Source organism: Bombus huntii, chromosome 10 (assembly GCF_024542735.1).
Source record: "Bombus huntii isolate Logan2020A chromosome 10, iyBomHunt1.1, whole genome shotgun sequence".
Classification (NCBI taxonomy): domain Eukaryota; kingdom Metazoa; phylum Arthropoda; class Insecta; order Hymenoptera; family Apidae; genus Bombus; species Bombus huntii.
In genome coordinates, this window is record NC_066247.1 from 2,996,401 (window position 1) to 3,012,687 (window position 16,287).

At 39.2% G+C, this 16,287-nt stretch overlaps 2 protein-coding genes across 15 annotated transcripts in view; one reads left to right on the forward strand and one right to left on the reverse strand.

The window, feature by feature from the left end:
* LOC126870630 (epsilon-sarcoglycan) lies at positions 1-13,223 on the reverse strand. 5 transcript variants are annotated; one of them, XM_050628524.1, is made up of 11 exons: positions 13,077-13,223; positions 11,854-11,988; positions 10,260-10,399; positions 9,713-9,888; positions 9,503-9,604; positions 4,712-4,886; positions 4,388-4,635; positions 1,530-1,601; positions 966-1,109; positions 563-631; positions 1-494 (listed from the first exon to the last, which is right to left on the reverse strand). In XM_050628524.1, exons 2-11 carry the CDS (start codon positions 11,984-11,986, stop codon positions 470-472), a joined length of 1,284 nt encoding a protein of 427 aa, XP_050484481.1. In that variant the 5' UTR covers positions 11,987-11,988; positions 13,077-13,223; the 3' UTR covers positions 1-469. The 5 variants fall into 5 exon arrangements, with proteins under 5 accessions (XP_050484481.1, XP_050484480.1, XP_050484483.1 ...); XM_050628523.1 differs by having other exon boundaries at positions 13,038-13,186; XM_050628526.1 differs by lacking the exon at positions 13,077-13,223 and adding an exon at positions 12,630-12,709.
* The window catches only part of LOC126870625 (inositol polyphosphate-5-phosphatase A), a 24,353-nt gene continuing 10,990 nt past the window's right edge, over positions 2,925-16,287 (forward strand). For 2 of the 10 annotated variants that reach the window (XR_007691381.1, XM_050628514.1), the window contains exons 1-3: positions 14,801-15,364; positions 16,033-16,074; positions 16,151-16,251. Coding sequence is in view for 8 of the 10 variants with exons in the window: in XM_050628514.1 (XP_050484471.1) it covers positions 15,302-15,364; positions 16,033-16,074; positions 16,151-16,251 (206 nt within the window). In the remaining 2 variants the exon portion in view is untranslated. Of the gene's footprint in view, positions 3,118-6,171; positions 6,884-13,118; positions 13,268-14,083; positions 14,241-14,795; positions 15,365-16,032; positions 16,075-16,150; positions 16,252-16,287 lie in introns of those variants that run through there. The other 8 variants (XM_050628508.1, XM_050628509.1, XM_050628510.1 and 5 more) reach the window with 8 other exon arrangements.

Sequence of the window (16,287 nt, forward strand, 5' to 3'; positions counted from 1 at the left end):
TTTTCGCAAGTTCTTTTTATTTTATGGAAAATTTTGAATAAAAGTACATATTGTAGTTTTGTGACTGAGTTATTAAATAAAATGTTTCATCAATTAACATTGCTTGTAGTACCGTTGTACTTAAGATGACTAGCATAAAAACTAGCTAAAACTATGAATATAAATATTAAATATATATATACATTACTCATAAATAAATATTAAGTTTACATATGTACTAATTAGTGCCATACTAATAGTGAGATTTCTTTGTATAATAGAAGATATGTTGTTACTATCGTAATTTTGTGCAATTTATCGAATCTACGCAATTTTAAACCAATATATGTAATACATGTTACCCATATCAAATTACGAAGCAACAGATAATACGGAGCCAGTTTCAATGATTTTGCGATTCTCCTCGTAGTTACGATTGTAAATCGTTATTAATTCAGCAAAACCACGTTTTTGCTGGCTCCTCGTGTAGTCAGAAATCTGCCCGAATTCCCGCTCTGAAAAATTAATATAATTATACATGTATCAATATCAATAAGAATCAAAGTAAGCATTCGATATTTACAAATTACTTGGTCCAGTATAAGGTGGTGGATTTGGTCGAATGTATGGATTGCAACGTTCGTTGGAAATCCTGGAAATATATATCCATTTCAAGATAGGATTTAGGGCTAACAAAGACTAAAATATAGAATTTGGGGCTAACATATAAGAGCATCCTTAAAATGTGAGTTTCCAGCCAAATAGACTTTTCATTTTATATTCCAAAAGCAATATTTCAAAGAATTTTAACTAATATTATATAACTATATAATAATGTTTATTTAATGTATCATTTTCTTTTACTCGTCGTGCGTTTATACGCAATATTAGTTAAAAAATTCTTTTAGATATTGCTTTTGAGACATACAATGAAAAATCTATTTCGTATGTCATTATATTTCTTATCTTAAATTATGAACGAGTACCTAGGGCTTGGTATCAAGGAATCATTAGGGCTGGATGGTTGAGCAGAGAGCGATTTTAAGGTACCCCTTTCGATGGCAGCGTACTGCACCATTTGTATGTTGTTGTTGCTAACTCCTTCCCCCGTCGAAGTTTCCCTTTTTTCGCTGCAAAGCAAACAAGAGGAATGTTACACATATCCATTAAATGAGTTTTTAATATACTCTTATACTGCGTTATGAGATCAAGGAAACGCGCGTTTAATATAGTTATTTGAAATTGTTAGCGTGGATCATATAAGTATACTTTGTACAAACTACTACAACTTTAATTAATAGTTGCGTCGAGTATTTGAAATTATTAGAGCAGATCAAAACGTATCTTTTATTGAAGGTAATACGATTTTAATGAACAGTTGTTAAGAACAAGCTGTTAGTAAGTATTATCAAAGTACGCTATGTTAAGGATAATACTATTTTAGAAAATAGTTGACAAGCGCTAGTAAGAAATTTTATAGTAAGACTGATAAGTTCATTAGTATGAATTCATTAGAATGAATCAACCTTCTGAAATTGAGGTACGGATACCTGGTTCTTTGTCTTTTGCCAAGAAAGATGTTAAACAATTCGTAAAAATATTGTTCTGACTCAGGATCGTGCCTATAAAAAAATTTATTGTTCTGTTTACTGAAAGATTCTAACAAATTTTACTTTATTTGCTATCGTACATTTCGTCACGTTTTCTCCGCTCATATAATAAATATAAGAAGAAAATAAATTTATGTTACGACCCAATACCTAATATCGATATGAAAGGGTGTATGATACTGAGAGAAGAGAAGGAACGCTTTTCTGCGATCTACGAGAATCGTGTAAACATCGAACCAATTGATTTATCGTTCGTTTTCAGTAAACTCCACAGATTATCGGAGCATTTTTTGTGAGTCATATCTACGATGACGTGAATGTCCTATTACTGCTTTCACATAACCCGCATTATCTGGAGTTTGATGGCAATTACCTCGATCACGCGCGTGGATCACTAGCTGCGATCTGCGACACCCTTGAATACTAATATGCGGTTTAGATGTTTTGCGATTCCAGGCACGATATTTTTTACGACAATATCCCGACACAACAAAAGATATATCAGAAGTGGAACGAAGAATGGTAATCCTCAACAAAGCCACGTTTGTTATCAATCAAAGAGGCTGTTGCATGTAATAAAGAGGCAGTTTCACTTTTTACCAATTCAAGTAAATCAACGAAAACCAACTGAGAGCTTTTCTCTATCAATAAATGCAATTTAATGATTAGATCTACCTCTTTATTGTTGCGATCTCTTCAACTAAAGATGATTTCCATAAATAAAGGGGTTTTAAATTACTTCAAATCACTTTGTGCGAGACTTACGTCAGTTGTGTTCATTAAAGTATCAACTTGTGTACATCTCTGCAGTATAATAATTGCGAACGGTTAGCAATTTTAACAATAATCGTTTGCTAAGAATACATTGTTTCATCATTCGCCGAGTCTGATTGATCATTTGCCTTATCATCGCGTGGCCATTAGGAACTTCGAAACTATGATATACAATTGGACATAAAGTGCGTGAAATGTACTTTACCAAACCTAAATTCAGCCGAGTAAAGGTCATAGGTAGAGAGCAATTGCAGCAAGAAGCGCGAATAATCGGTGACGCGATCGTCAGGGTCACCCGCTTATAAATAGATCCAGTTAGTTTGTGTCTTTATGGCGTTAGATTTTCGCCTATTAGCACGTTCAGTTTCGAACGGAAGTGTTGTCAACACACCGCTAAACGAGGCGATGCGCAACTAATTAACAACAATCTAGTCGACGATTTCCTGGTCGATGAAAGCTGATTTAACGAGTAATTCCGTTGCGTCACGGGTAGATGGTAGATGTCGCGTAAAGAACGATCTCCTTCTCTCTTTCCTTTTTTGTGCTATCACTTACCCGCGCAACACATCCCTTTATCTCGGAACACGCGATTCTCGTAACTGGAGCAAAATAGGTCCATCGTGACTTCCCCATGATAATAGAATCAGTGCGATATATTTAGAGTTCTTCGTTATGTCAAAAGAATTCTTCTTAAAGGACAGTTTTTACACGTCGAAGAAAAACGAACCGGAAAGTGGAACGCCATTGCAGAAAGGTAAGTTTCTATCACTGGAAAATTATTTGAAAATGATTTGTTCGATCTTAACGCTACATAGTCAGATACTGACAGGGCCAAATCGGAGAAAACGTGTCCCGACAACAATGCGTCAACGGAAAACTTACTTTCCCTGAAGTCTCTAAAGTACGTAGTTGAAACGATTAAACGTTATTTTTCATCTTCATTTCAAATAGAATTTGTCCAAGCCTGCTGTGTATATAGCTTGCACGCTTTTATTGCATTAGCGACGCACATCACGTACCAAGTACGTGTGTTCTTCTTGCCCCGAATGATTCCGTGGCTTGACATACAATGATTAACCGTGGCTGAGAGCTCGTTGGAGCAACGATACGCGCCATTGGTATACTTCAACGATAAGTGAACTGTGTACATAATAATCGATGTACGCCACGAAGCACAGGTCGCGATATACTGAACCTTTTTCTATTTATACTCGTCACTGCTACAACGTGCACGCTCCAGCGAAAAATCGCTTGTTTCTTTCTGTTTAAAAACATCTCGTTAACGCTGGCTCGCGCGAATTCTCCTTATTTATCGAACCCGTTACGCAAATATTCGCGTACACCACCGTTGAAAATTTCCCTGTCTCTTTCACTTTTTATCCTTTGACCTTTGCATCTAAAGCAAAATGTAACTAATGATTGATGGAATAATTGACATAGCTATTCAAATATGTTTGATCGGTTGATCTCCGTGCATAAGAAACGATACTTACGGAATATACGAATGTACACGCGTGGTTCGTGCTTATCGGGCACGCGATTCGCCGTGGCCGTATTTTCGATCGTACCGTCCAGCACGTTACTACTTGACCAGATATCGTAGCTGTTTATGAATGAAACCAGTCGTAGTAGCAGCCCCCTCTAACTGCTCTTGGCGCCCCTACCACTTATGCTCGTTGCTCGCACAACTATACGTCGGAACTTATTTCTCGAGCACGTGCTTCGTATAGAATTACAAATATTTCAGCCGACATTCCTCCGATATACAGCCCGCGTTTCCATCGATCTCGCCAAAAACGAAAGAGCATGAATATCGAGCTTTCGACTATCCAGATTTTGAATGTAGAGTTCACGGGAAAAGCCGGTGATCCTAACCACTTCTTTCCCGTATCTCCTTATCTGAATGATTTATTCATTCTTAAATAAGAAATTTATTTTCATATTCGTCTAAAGAATATTTTTTAATTTTTATACTTGTTGCGGTCCAAATTTTCTTATCATCTTCAACAATGAGAAGATCTTACATTTTTTCTCTGTCGAGGCACAGCACCGTGCTCAATAAAGCGGCCAATACAAGGAGCAGGATCGCCGGGACGAAGATCGTGGTTGCAATTTCTTCGAAGTAACTTCTCGTGGGAATATTAGCTTTGGTCGACCTGGCCCAACGCCACTCCGTGTGCTCGGAAATACCAGACGCTGGTAAATCCAATACGTTCATGCTCGGTCCTCGTCTCGCGCTTTCGTGCTGCAAACTCTGTTGTTCCTGCTCGACCTGAGATACACGTTCGTCATCTCATGAATTTCTGACGGGTCACGTAGGTTGTCCAATTACAATAAACGAAACTTACCAGTCTGAACGAGCACCAATCCAGCGCAAATTCCGCCTCTCTGAAAAGCCGCTCGACGCTGGTCCTCTTAAAATCTCGAGGACAAAACGGTAATTTCCATAGAGGTTTCACTTCTTCCTGGAGTTCGTTCAGCTCTTGCGAGAATGGCATTGAACTTCCTAGTCTTATGACGACTCTGGCACGAGAAGAAAAGAGTACACGTTTTATTGCTGGTTGAAATGGAATTTCCTATGAACGTCAGACGTCTGTGTCTGGACGCTTTTAGTTGGACGTAGCGTCCACAAGCAGAGATTTGTTACTTTCGTTGTGTCTATCGGTCTTAAACTTACAATCAACTGTACTTTCTGTTAATTTCTTAATTTTACTACCGCAATGATTTTACATCAAGCACGCGATTAACGTTCAATTCTCAAGGGACAAGATAACTTGCCGCTTATTCACAAATTCATTTATTTTAGGGAAAATAATTAGAAGATAGTAACATTCAAGGGAAGTTTAGTGTTTTAATTAACATCGTCAGCTTTCTGTACTTTTCAATTTATAGACTTGATCAATGTGGCTTTTGAACAGCTCATAGCGTATGTACATCGTCAGATTGGCTCCAAATCTTATTGATACGATCGTGTCAGCGTTACAGTGCTAATGAAATGTCAAAATGTTTTATATAACACATACGACACATACACAGAACTTATGTACAATAAATGTCCAAATACTTTCGTGAATCAGTCTATTTGATTACTCTGACACATTCGTCAGAACGACATGTCATCAGAACACACGTCCACCGTAATCGTAATGCACCGCGACTATATGACGTCAAGGATGATTTTAAGTCTTTTTACATTTCCTCGGTTAACCACCTGCGACGTTTGTGTACGTGTTCCACGACACGTCGTACACTTAGCGTTTCAAATTGCGTCACAACTTTCTTAGCTATGCATAGCTTCCCGTTATCCGTTATCTCGGTCAAAAGTCGGGGATAGTCCCGCCTGCTAACAGCAGTAATTTCCATACATCGCAATCGGCCGATGATCCCCAAGACACCGCAATACGCTTTTAATTAAGATCAAATTTCCTGTTTACTATTTAAATTAAAAGACTGTTTTTCATGAATTGTCGTTCGGCCGTCGTCTCGCGATCGATGAAAGCTAACGATTCAATATCAAAGAAACAAAGATTTTCCTTTGCCACCTATTTTATAGGAAGGATTTTCTCGAAAATGTTCTCTTTTCCTTTGCACGGCACGTAACCGTGCACGAGCTTACATCGCGCTATCTAATACAAACGAGCGTTCGAGAAGAATCCGGTCGACCGAAACGAGTCCAGATAGACCGTTGTACGATCTTTTTCGAAGAAGTGTTACAGCAGCTCAAAAATCGACAATGTTTCGAAATATTTAATATAGGTATTACTATAAACTTGCTTCGATAGTTGGTAGTAACAGCGGAAAAATATGCCGACCGCACAGAGCTAATTTTGTGGAATAGCGTGCACTTGTGTGTTTCTCTTCTGTGGTCTTCACATGCTACAATCTGAAAAAACTACTCGCACTAGATTCGCCAACCTCGACGCACGACGCGTGACAAGATGCGCTCGTATTTTACAAAACACGATAAAACGATGCAGAATGATTCTTTGACCGCATTCGTTTACATAATTCTCTTATAGGAAGGATGTCAATGACGAACTTTCACCGCGGTGCATTGCTGCATTATGCAGCGGGAGGCATGGCGCGGTTGACGTCTAAGCTAAGGTTGAGACTTGAGAGTACGATGGAGGAGAGCAGTAAGCAGGCCGGAAGCCATTCAGTTAGCTCGAGCGAGCGCGCTAACGATGTCGCGGCGCACTTACGTTACCAACCTACTTAAACGGCTATGATACAGCTGATACAACATTAAACTCGCGCGATTAATCTACGCCGTTTCGTAGCCTCCACCAACCACGTTCGTTTATCCGTATGTTCTTTCATAAATGTGTATACGTGTGTATGTACTGTTATTGAATAAGCGAGTGATCGAGTGATTGGCAGCGCGGGAAGGACACGTTTTGTAAGTGACTGGCTGCTTCAGGGAATCGACGAAATGCAACGTTGAATCTATGATGCGATCCCAACTAATCGACTCGATTCATTTTCCACTTGCACGAGCTTCGAATGCGATTTGAAGATTCGTAAGTGTTTCCTGATATATTATGAGAATCTTGACGCGTCACGTGTACGAGCTGTTGAAAGAAAATTATTTATAAGGTGTGATTCTAAACATTAAGACAATGAAGAGAGTTTACGTAGAAAAATCTCGTTCCAGGCTTATCTTTCGATTTAAAATACGCTGGAAATACGCTGATAGCTATGTAGAAATACAGATCAGCCGACCAGCTGACAAACGTTTCTTTCCATTTCACTCAGATGTTTCTCAGTATGAGGTAAATGAACGAAATCGAACGAAGAACACGCGGAGAAGGTATGTCACATCACGCTTTTTGTTCCTCGCACGAGAGCCACATTCAAATTATTAAATATCTTATTTACTAGCAGAATAGTTTTTATTATTTACCGTCAGAACTGTCTTTCTCTTGGAAATATTCACGTCAAAAGTAATTGATTTCGAAAATTACTAGCGTATTTTTAGCGTAAAATTAAGTTGATGTTTACATTACACCTTACAAACATCATCCATTTCCTTTAACACGTTGTAGGAAGTTGTCCCTTGGATAATTGCACGTAGCCTTGCGATTATGACCAAAAATCTCTTTGTTTGCGTGAGATAAAAATACGGAAATGATACCGCAATGAACGAGAAGCGATAGAGGCTTAGCGGTTACTCGAGTAATTGATTAGAAATAAATAAATGATTATTTTACGACGAAGCAAGTAGCGGTTGTTATTTATTTGCGACAACGTGCAAGATAATTAGGATTTAACGAGAACATGGAGAGAATAAAGAGACGATGACAGTGACATGTAAACTTCTTGGAAATCATCACCGATTGTCATAGCGATAAGGCGCTTCCTCGCAATTCACGTTTTAATTCGAACGAACGAGCTCGTTTAGTTTTCCACGTATAGTAACTCGCACCAATATTCGAACACCATGCGTGTGAGACATTATTCTTGTACATATAGATTCAGATTTTGAAACTTGTTACAGAAATCAGAAATGGACAGATATTTCTATATTCGACAAAGATACAGTTTATCACGAGGCTATAAACGCTAACTAAACGTCATAAGCAATTTTTTCCAGTGTAAAGTTGTGTAAAAGAACCAGTATACAAAGGGGCAGCGATAAAAAGGAAAATATTCATCAAATCCTTGAAATATCTTTTTATAATATCAAAAAACAGAAATATATTATGTAAATTGACTGAAAGGACATTGCAAATGAAACGTCGTGTTAACACGACGTCGGATTTTAATGGCGTAATAAAATTTAGAATCAACGAATTATGGCCATTAATGCATTATTCTCCTATAATTCTCTTACAAATAACGTGGACAAGTTTTTTCTACACCGAATCTCGCACGAACGCGTGTCTCTCTAATAATTTGAATGAATTATCATGTCTTTTTATAAGATCTGCAAGTGTCCTAATACTTATGTATGGAAGTGTATATATTTACGACAAAAGATCATATAACGAATTGAACTGGCCAAACAAAATCAGTTGCAATTTGAAGTAGTTACGCAATAGCCTATTGAAAATGCGAATATCTGATGGGACGGTCTTTCAAATGCTACCATAGATATAGAGTATCTCTAATGACGCGTGCATTTTTCATAGCGGCGGACTATAGAAGATTTTCCTTGGATCGAGCATAATGTTTGCCGTCACGATAACAACATTGAACGATATGCAGTGGCAAAGGAAGTGGCAATTACCCATTTGAAAAAAAATCGGAGGATGTGTGGGACGCGCGTCACAATGTTGTTTTCCGTTGATCGGGCGATTATACGTCAGCGATATCGAAGCGAGCACGCTGAATCCCATTGACTTGTTCGATAATCATCATGATGGCGACGGTAACGCAATCGCGTAAACGTTTCGTGACGAAATCTTGCAATTCGGCTTGATGCAGACGAGCGAGTTTCAACAGTCCACTGGATTATATAGGGAAATACATGCATTTCGTATTAGTATTAGTGGAAACAAAAGTCGCGGTTCAGTATTCAAAGGCCACGGAAAACATTACGAGTCTATTTTTATTAATTTTTATTAATTTCCTGACTTTGATGTCACTTGGTGGCTAACGTACACAATGACAATTTTTATTACCTTCGAAGATACGTGTCTTTAAAATAAATGACGAATCTATGAAAGTTTGTAAATAATCGTTTTTTAAATTTCTAATATCGCAGAAAAATATATACGGTAGCTAGAAAAAATATTGGCACATTGTTAAGTGATTAGATCAAAGTATATTGAATTTCCTATCATTTAAGGGCACTTTGATATCACTGCAATGAGATAAATATAAAAAATAAATTAAAAGCGCTTTACTAAAAAAACAAGAGTATGTACCAATACATTTTCCTGTAAAATATATAAAATATTCAAAGTATAGTGCTTCTTATAATATAATATTCAACGGGTAAAATAAATTTTCCACCAAGGATCATTTTAGTTATATTCTCAAGGATATGAATCTCCATAGAAATCCGCGATTTGCTACATATATAATAATTAATGTTGCATGCTCGCTGCGGAAACGCGCGAAGAAAAATCGTTCGTCTGCATCTGGCTTTAGTTTCTCCTTCGTCGAAAATTGTTCGCTTTTCGAAGAAAACTCACCCTTCACCTTCGCTCGGTTTCAGAGGCAAACGAGCGCCGAGTTCGACGGCGGACGCTAGAAAAGTCACGTACAAGTCCATCGCGTTTTTCCACAATCTCTTTCTGTAAATAAAAAAAAAGGAAAGGGAAAGCTTGATCAGGCGCTTCATAGAACGTATTGGAAATAGTATAGTACCGAGGCTCGTCTTTCCTTGAGTTTTATCGACAAACCTAAATATATCGAGGAGCTCTTCGGTTCTATTGCGGTCGAACATGTCCTCCACGTTTAAATTATCGATCTTTAAATGGACCTCGTACTTGGTCAGGTTTTCCTTTTCAAGGACGTTCATATCCAGAACCTTATATCTGGTTTCGTAAGTGTGTTTGTTCAGACCTACGATCTCCAGCTGAAAATCATCGGTAATAGTTTTACTGCCACCGGTATATAGTATTTCTTCGACTAAATATTTACCCAGGACAAGCTAAAAGGGATAAGATGAAAGGACAAGTTCATGCGACAACGATTGAACAATGAGGCTTAAAAACATATTTCACGTTCAATAGTATTACTTCGTGCGATGTACCTGATATAACGTAAATCAATTTTTATCTGAATAAATTCTTACTCACGTTGAAATCAATTTATTCAGACAACGATTAGTAATAAAATTAGGCGCAAATTTCGATGAAAGAAAAGTATATTAAACTTGAAGGTAACATGATTGAATAACAGCGAAAGTTTGAAACACGTGTCTGACATTTCTCCGCTGTGAATCACCTGGAAGTATTTGCGATCCTTGGGTGCGACACCGTACAAGAAGCCGCGATGATCCCTTTTGCTGTACGTGTAATGAATCCAGGAAGGAAGATCAGGCGCATTTAGCAACGAGGGCTGATACGAAAACTGGTCGGATCGTGCTGAAACGAGGAACGAATCGTACGATTTGTTAGTCATTCGGAAATATCTGTGGGTTAAAGTGCCTACTCGGCTTTCATAGCCTCTGAATAATTCGATTCCCAGTAATCGCGCGCATAATGTGCTCATCCTCGATCGGACAAATCGCACTTTCCGGGAAGGGACGCGGGAAACACTTCGATTCTTATGAATAGTATGACTAAATGGTGAATCATAAAAATGGACCACAAATGAAATTTACTAAATTCGGCAATTTAGTAAAATGATGACTCATTAGGATGTCCTCAGGCTACCAATATTTGTTAATATTTCAAAGTTCTTTAAAAGGATCAATATGTATTGTCAATACAATATTATAATATTATATCTTAATATCATAATATTAATATTATAATGTTAATGTTATAATGTTAATATTATAATGACATCGACAACTTTGAAATATTCACAATATTATTCACTGTCTGAAGGCATCTTTAATTTATAGATTCCGATTTCGCAATAAATTTAATCATCAAACTTATTAATGTGGTTCTGAGAATGTAGTTTTAAGATTCTTTTAGTTCCAAAGTTTGATTATTTTCGCAACGTTTTAGAGCTAAATATTTTAATGGATTATTACCAGAAACTTTCTGAATTCACTGTGAATCTCATTATGTATCTTATGCAATACATACATATTGTGTATCCATTTGCATTAGATATAAATACAATAGCCCATTTTTTTCAGCAAATTATGACCTACTGTCTTTCACTCTTTGTACTACTTTTATATTGCTCTTTGAAAAGCTCTATTATTTCTGATGGCCTGGGATGGCTTTCATCAGATACATTCTTTATTTATCATGACACACTACAACTATCTTTTTGAGCTGATGGAATAAAGTTTCTTTTGTGATTTTAATAAAGATTTAAATAAATCGACATGTTTTTCTCTTATTATATATTAATATTGTCTTTTTATGCTCATAATTTGCTAACAGTTCACTATGGTTAAGCTTCGACATTTTGAAGTTCTTCTTTCCTACTTGTATCTTATAAAGATTTAATAATTTTCACTGATAAACCAAGGGATGTCTCGAGTCGCTAAATTTCGTCTCTGTCTTGGTGTGCTCCGTACAGGTCGCGATTCTCCGATGACGTCGCGCTAAAAAGTACCGATACACACGTGACAACGTCAGCTGTGAGGTCACAACACGATATTCGGTGTTTCCGAGGCCGTGATTCGATTGCTATTCGAAACAAGACACGAATGACGCGCGTTAACTTTCAGCTGATGAACCAAGTTAACGGGTGTACGACCGAAAACTGCTTTCTGTTCGCTTGGCCCTCTTCGAGCCGGTTATTTCTGTATGCTCGTCGTTTCACGGTTCCTGCGCGTAACCGTAACAGCGCAATATAAACGCTATGCAAACTCTCATCGGTGTCATTGTTCGCGATCGAGTAACCTTCTTACCGTCGCCGCTCCAGTCGAAAGTCTCTGGTCTGATCGGAATGACGAACACCTCTGTCATTAAGATGCTCTCGGCGTTCGCGAAGGCCGTCATCAACGACAACGCTACTACGAACGATAGCATGACCATGGCCATATCTGAAAAGTGACAATAAACGACACCCGCTTATTAACCCATTAAGAACCACGCAATTAAATAATGCGTGAAAGTTACGTGTAAATGAAGTTGTTTCGCGAAAGAATTATGCAAGATGCGCCAGAATAATAGACGTGTTACAGAAGTCCATTGTAAACCAGAGGTATAAGAAGAAGTTCTTTCGTAAGAAAAAAAATATATAGAGTTTATCATAGTGTCATAAACTACTTGAATTTCTTCAAACTTGATAGAATTCTAGGACCTAATGGAAGAATGTAATGAAATAAATATCGAGCCAATTCTTGGAATTGTTTTCCATAGTCACGATATAAATTTGATAGAATTCGCTAATGTTAAACGACTAAGAGGAAATTACAAATGAAACATTGCATTAATGTAAAGCTGACTCTCAGTGGGTTAACATTAACGCGAAACCGACTTTCCATTCACTCGGATCATATTGTTTAGGATTAAAATTTTTACAAGCTCGTAACAATACATAGAGCAAATATATATCTGCGTGTTTTATTATTTTTTTCGCAACTCATCTTATATTGTTAAAAGATTTCTATAAGCGTTCAAATACTTTTGTGGGTCGCTGTATGTGACTACGTACATTCAAATTTTCAAAACCCCGACTTACGCTACTATGATTCTCAGCCCTCTTATACTCTATACGACGATCATCGGTGTGTGACACCACGTGAACGGAAAATCTTTTCGTGTTAACAACCAATGGACAGTCGAATCAAATATCGATACTCGATTCTCTGAATACCACAACCCCTTCCACCCCTCGATCTTTCCTCATAATCACGCGCAATTGCGGTCGTCGATGGTGTCATCGATCCTCTCTGTGTTCCTCTCTCTTCCCAACATCCAATGAATTTTCAAAGGTAGAACGTGGAAAACAGAGATTTCGGTTTCTCGAGAATATCGTGCCCGTTATCGACAATTGGTCGATTCGAGAGGCGCGGACGTTCGCGATGAAAATAGACGTGATAATTCCGTGATCTGGCCGTGGACAACAAACGAATCGCAAGAATCTTACGAGAGGGGAGCACGCTGACGGCGCGGCGGATCGGCTTACGGGACGTAAACTGGCTGTCGCCTCGCGGTGTTGATACTCTAGCGGAGCGGGCGTCACGCACTGTCGACGAGCAGGTTAACGCGATGCAAGTGCAGCGTCAGGTCGAAAACCGAATCGTACGCTGCGACACACCGCGTTTGTTCTAACTCTGTGTTCGTATGATAATTGCTGGGAACGCCACACGTCGAGCGGTAATTAACCGAACGTCTCCTCTTTCTCCGTTCTCCTGACTTCGTTTCTTCTTCGTAGTTAAACGCACACGCTTCGTTGATCCGACGAACGCGCCTCGATTCGTCTTCTGACGTCGGTTCTCTGTTCTATCCATGCATTCGAACAGCATTCGAGATCCCTAAAAAGAAAAGAAAATTGAGAAGAAAAAAAAAAAAAAGATAAAAGGTGTAAGCGTAAACGGAGCATAAGAGCGCGTGCGTTTCGCCCTTCTCATGCGCAGCTGGAACATCGTTTCCGACAATCGTACTCAGGAGCGTACAAGTCGTATGCGCATCGCTTTGCGTTTCACTCTCACAATCTCTCGAATTTTTTCCCCCGGTTTTTTGATTTATTTTCTCACTGCGAGGTTCTTGAGATATACCACGCTTTCCAAAGTTTCATATTTGTTGCATGATAATGTTAAGAAGCTTGAATAAATGAAATGGGACTTTCCAGCTGCGCGATATCATAGAATTGCAGATTTCCAGCGACGTTCACAGCCTGCAGCATCGAGTCGCGCGCACGCGTACCCTTATCTGAACTTCCGTCCCGTTGATTATCGCGACGCTTTTAACAATTCTCGATAACTGAACACGCGTACCACAGAGCAAAGGACTGCCAGAAAACGAAGCGAAACAATTACAAATTTATCGATCGCGCGGAACTCGCGCCAATTGGTTTCGACTAATTATACATCGTTTACTTCTTCAAAGTTTTCGGTCACGGATTAATTCTGTAATCGCTTGATTGTAATCGATCGTTTAGTCTACCGTGCGAAACGAAAATCACGGTTCTCTCCATTAAAGAATCGATAGACCACTACATCATACGTGAGAATGACGGAATTTCTTCCGGTTAAATCGTGAGGAAATATTCGAATAAACCGGTTGCTCGATCCGCGTGTAATCTAGATCAGGCGGATTCACGAGATCGGAGATCCGGAATCGCGGCGAGGTTCGACCAGTTTCTCGAAAGCTTCTAAAGAGAAGAGTGATTTCTTATAAGCGTAGGCGTTATATGGTGTAGAGTTAAGCCTAGTCCAGATTGACAGATTGCCAGTATTAGGACACCTATTGCTTACATTCGTTGAAAAAACCCAATAAATTCTACTTAATTTAATATTTTAATTTATTTTAAGGCATTTATAATAAATAGCATTCGATCTATAGCAAGTATCAATGTCTCGATACTCATGGTTAAGCCTAATATGTATGTACACTGCCTGCTGACGATCGGACGATATCGCCAGGCACAACGTACATGCACTTTTTTGTGGATTTTTCAACGCATGTGGATTGATACTACACATGTTTATGGATAACTGTCTCTCAATCTGCATTAGACTTAACATAGCACAGAGCAGCGTGTTGACGAACGGGAAGACCAAGAGCGAATCGCGGAAGTACAGACGAAGAAATAGTAACGTGGTTGCGTCGCTTAGACGTCGGGGCCCGGCGTTTCCACTCGCGCAGCGTTTACGTTTGTGACTTACGTTACGGCACTGCCTATTGACGTCTGCAGTAGGCGTGGTTTCGCTCTGGCCGATAGAGGGATATATTTACCGCACACACAACTTTTCCCTCTGGTGCGCGAACGAGCCTCGCGTTATTCGATTAATAATGTGTATTTGCAGTGCGAGGTTTGATGCGACCGGTGCACGGCGCGAAACCGTGGCCACTCCTCGGCACAGGGGTTGATTCCTCCGGACACGCGGACCTTTCCTGGCCGGGGGTGACTTCTCTTCGAACCTGACTACTCGATCAGAGTGCTCGTGTCAACGGGAAACCCAAAGTCGACGTGCTCGACGGTCTCGCGACACTCTCTCGAAGCAGTGCGGTGTGTTCGACTCGTGTGTCGATCCCTTTTTGACAGTCATTTGCACCGATCTTACATCTATTTTACGACGTTTACGTTCTCCTCGTGATCGTCCTACGCCACCCGATATCCGTCTTCTTTCTCTTCAAGGGCAACAGCGAGGCTTTATTCAAAACTTTCCCTTCTTGACACATTGAAGAATGGCGGGTAACGGCGTTCCTGTCTTATTGGTCACTGCGAACGTCGGCAGTATCTTCGAGGAGGTGAGTTTCCCGGACTTTTTCGCATTCTCCTTTCTCGCGTTCCTCTCCGCCGTTACACCGACCCTGAACGATCGATCGATCGTGCCCCGCGATTTACCTTCAAACGCGGCACGGCCTGCTTGTCTCCTTCCTTCGTCGTCTTCTCTTTCTTTTTCCAGTCTTTTTTTTTTTTCGCCTGTTCAAAGCTAGCTGCTTCGCGCGTCTTTCGTACGACGCTACGATAATAGATGATAATACACTACTAATTCCTACCCGCTATTTACAACTACTCTTCCTTCATTCATCGCTTTTCTCCCTTGTTTTTCTCGCTCCGTAAAGCTTCACGATCTTGTCCGCAATCCCGCACGTATTAATTGCAATGCTAACGCGCGCAGAATCGCGTTGATATTATCAACGACTTTCCATAATAGTAGATTCTTGTTAGTCGCGTGAATTTAGATCGAACCGAATTACGCTTTTCCATTAAGCGATAATAAGAACGATGACATTAGCCCTAGATTGGTTTTTGTTTAAGATTTAAAGTTGATCTTCTGCGCGTATATATAAGCGATATATGAATGAAGATATGTTTTTAAATTTCTTTCGATCTTTTTTATCGATAAATGATAGGCATCCCTTTGTTCGATTGGAATTTTGATCAAGATTACGAAAGTGTGTCCTTTTTACAGCCTAGCATGATGTTGAAAATTTGGACGGAAGAATTTTTATCTGTAAGTATTACAGATAACATGCGTTGTCATTGCGTAAATATAACGGGTATTTACATTCACGGAGAATGCTTTTCAGACTATACTGAGGCTGGATCCAAAATTTATTGCACTGCACTGCCAAGAAGTAGGTGGAAAAAATTATGAGCACAGCACCAGGCAGGTGGAAGACTTTGTTAGGTAATTTGTTATCTCTTTTCGTATTTTTAGAGCTTT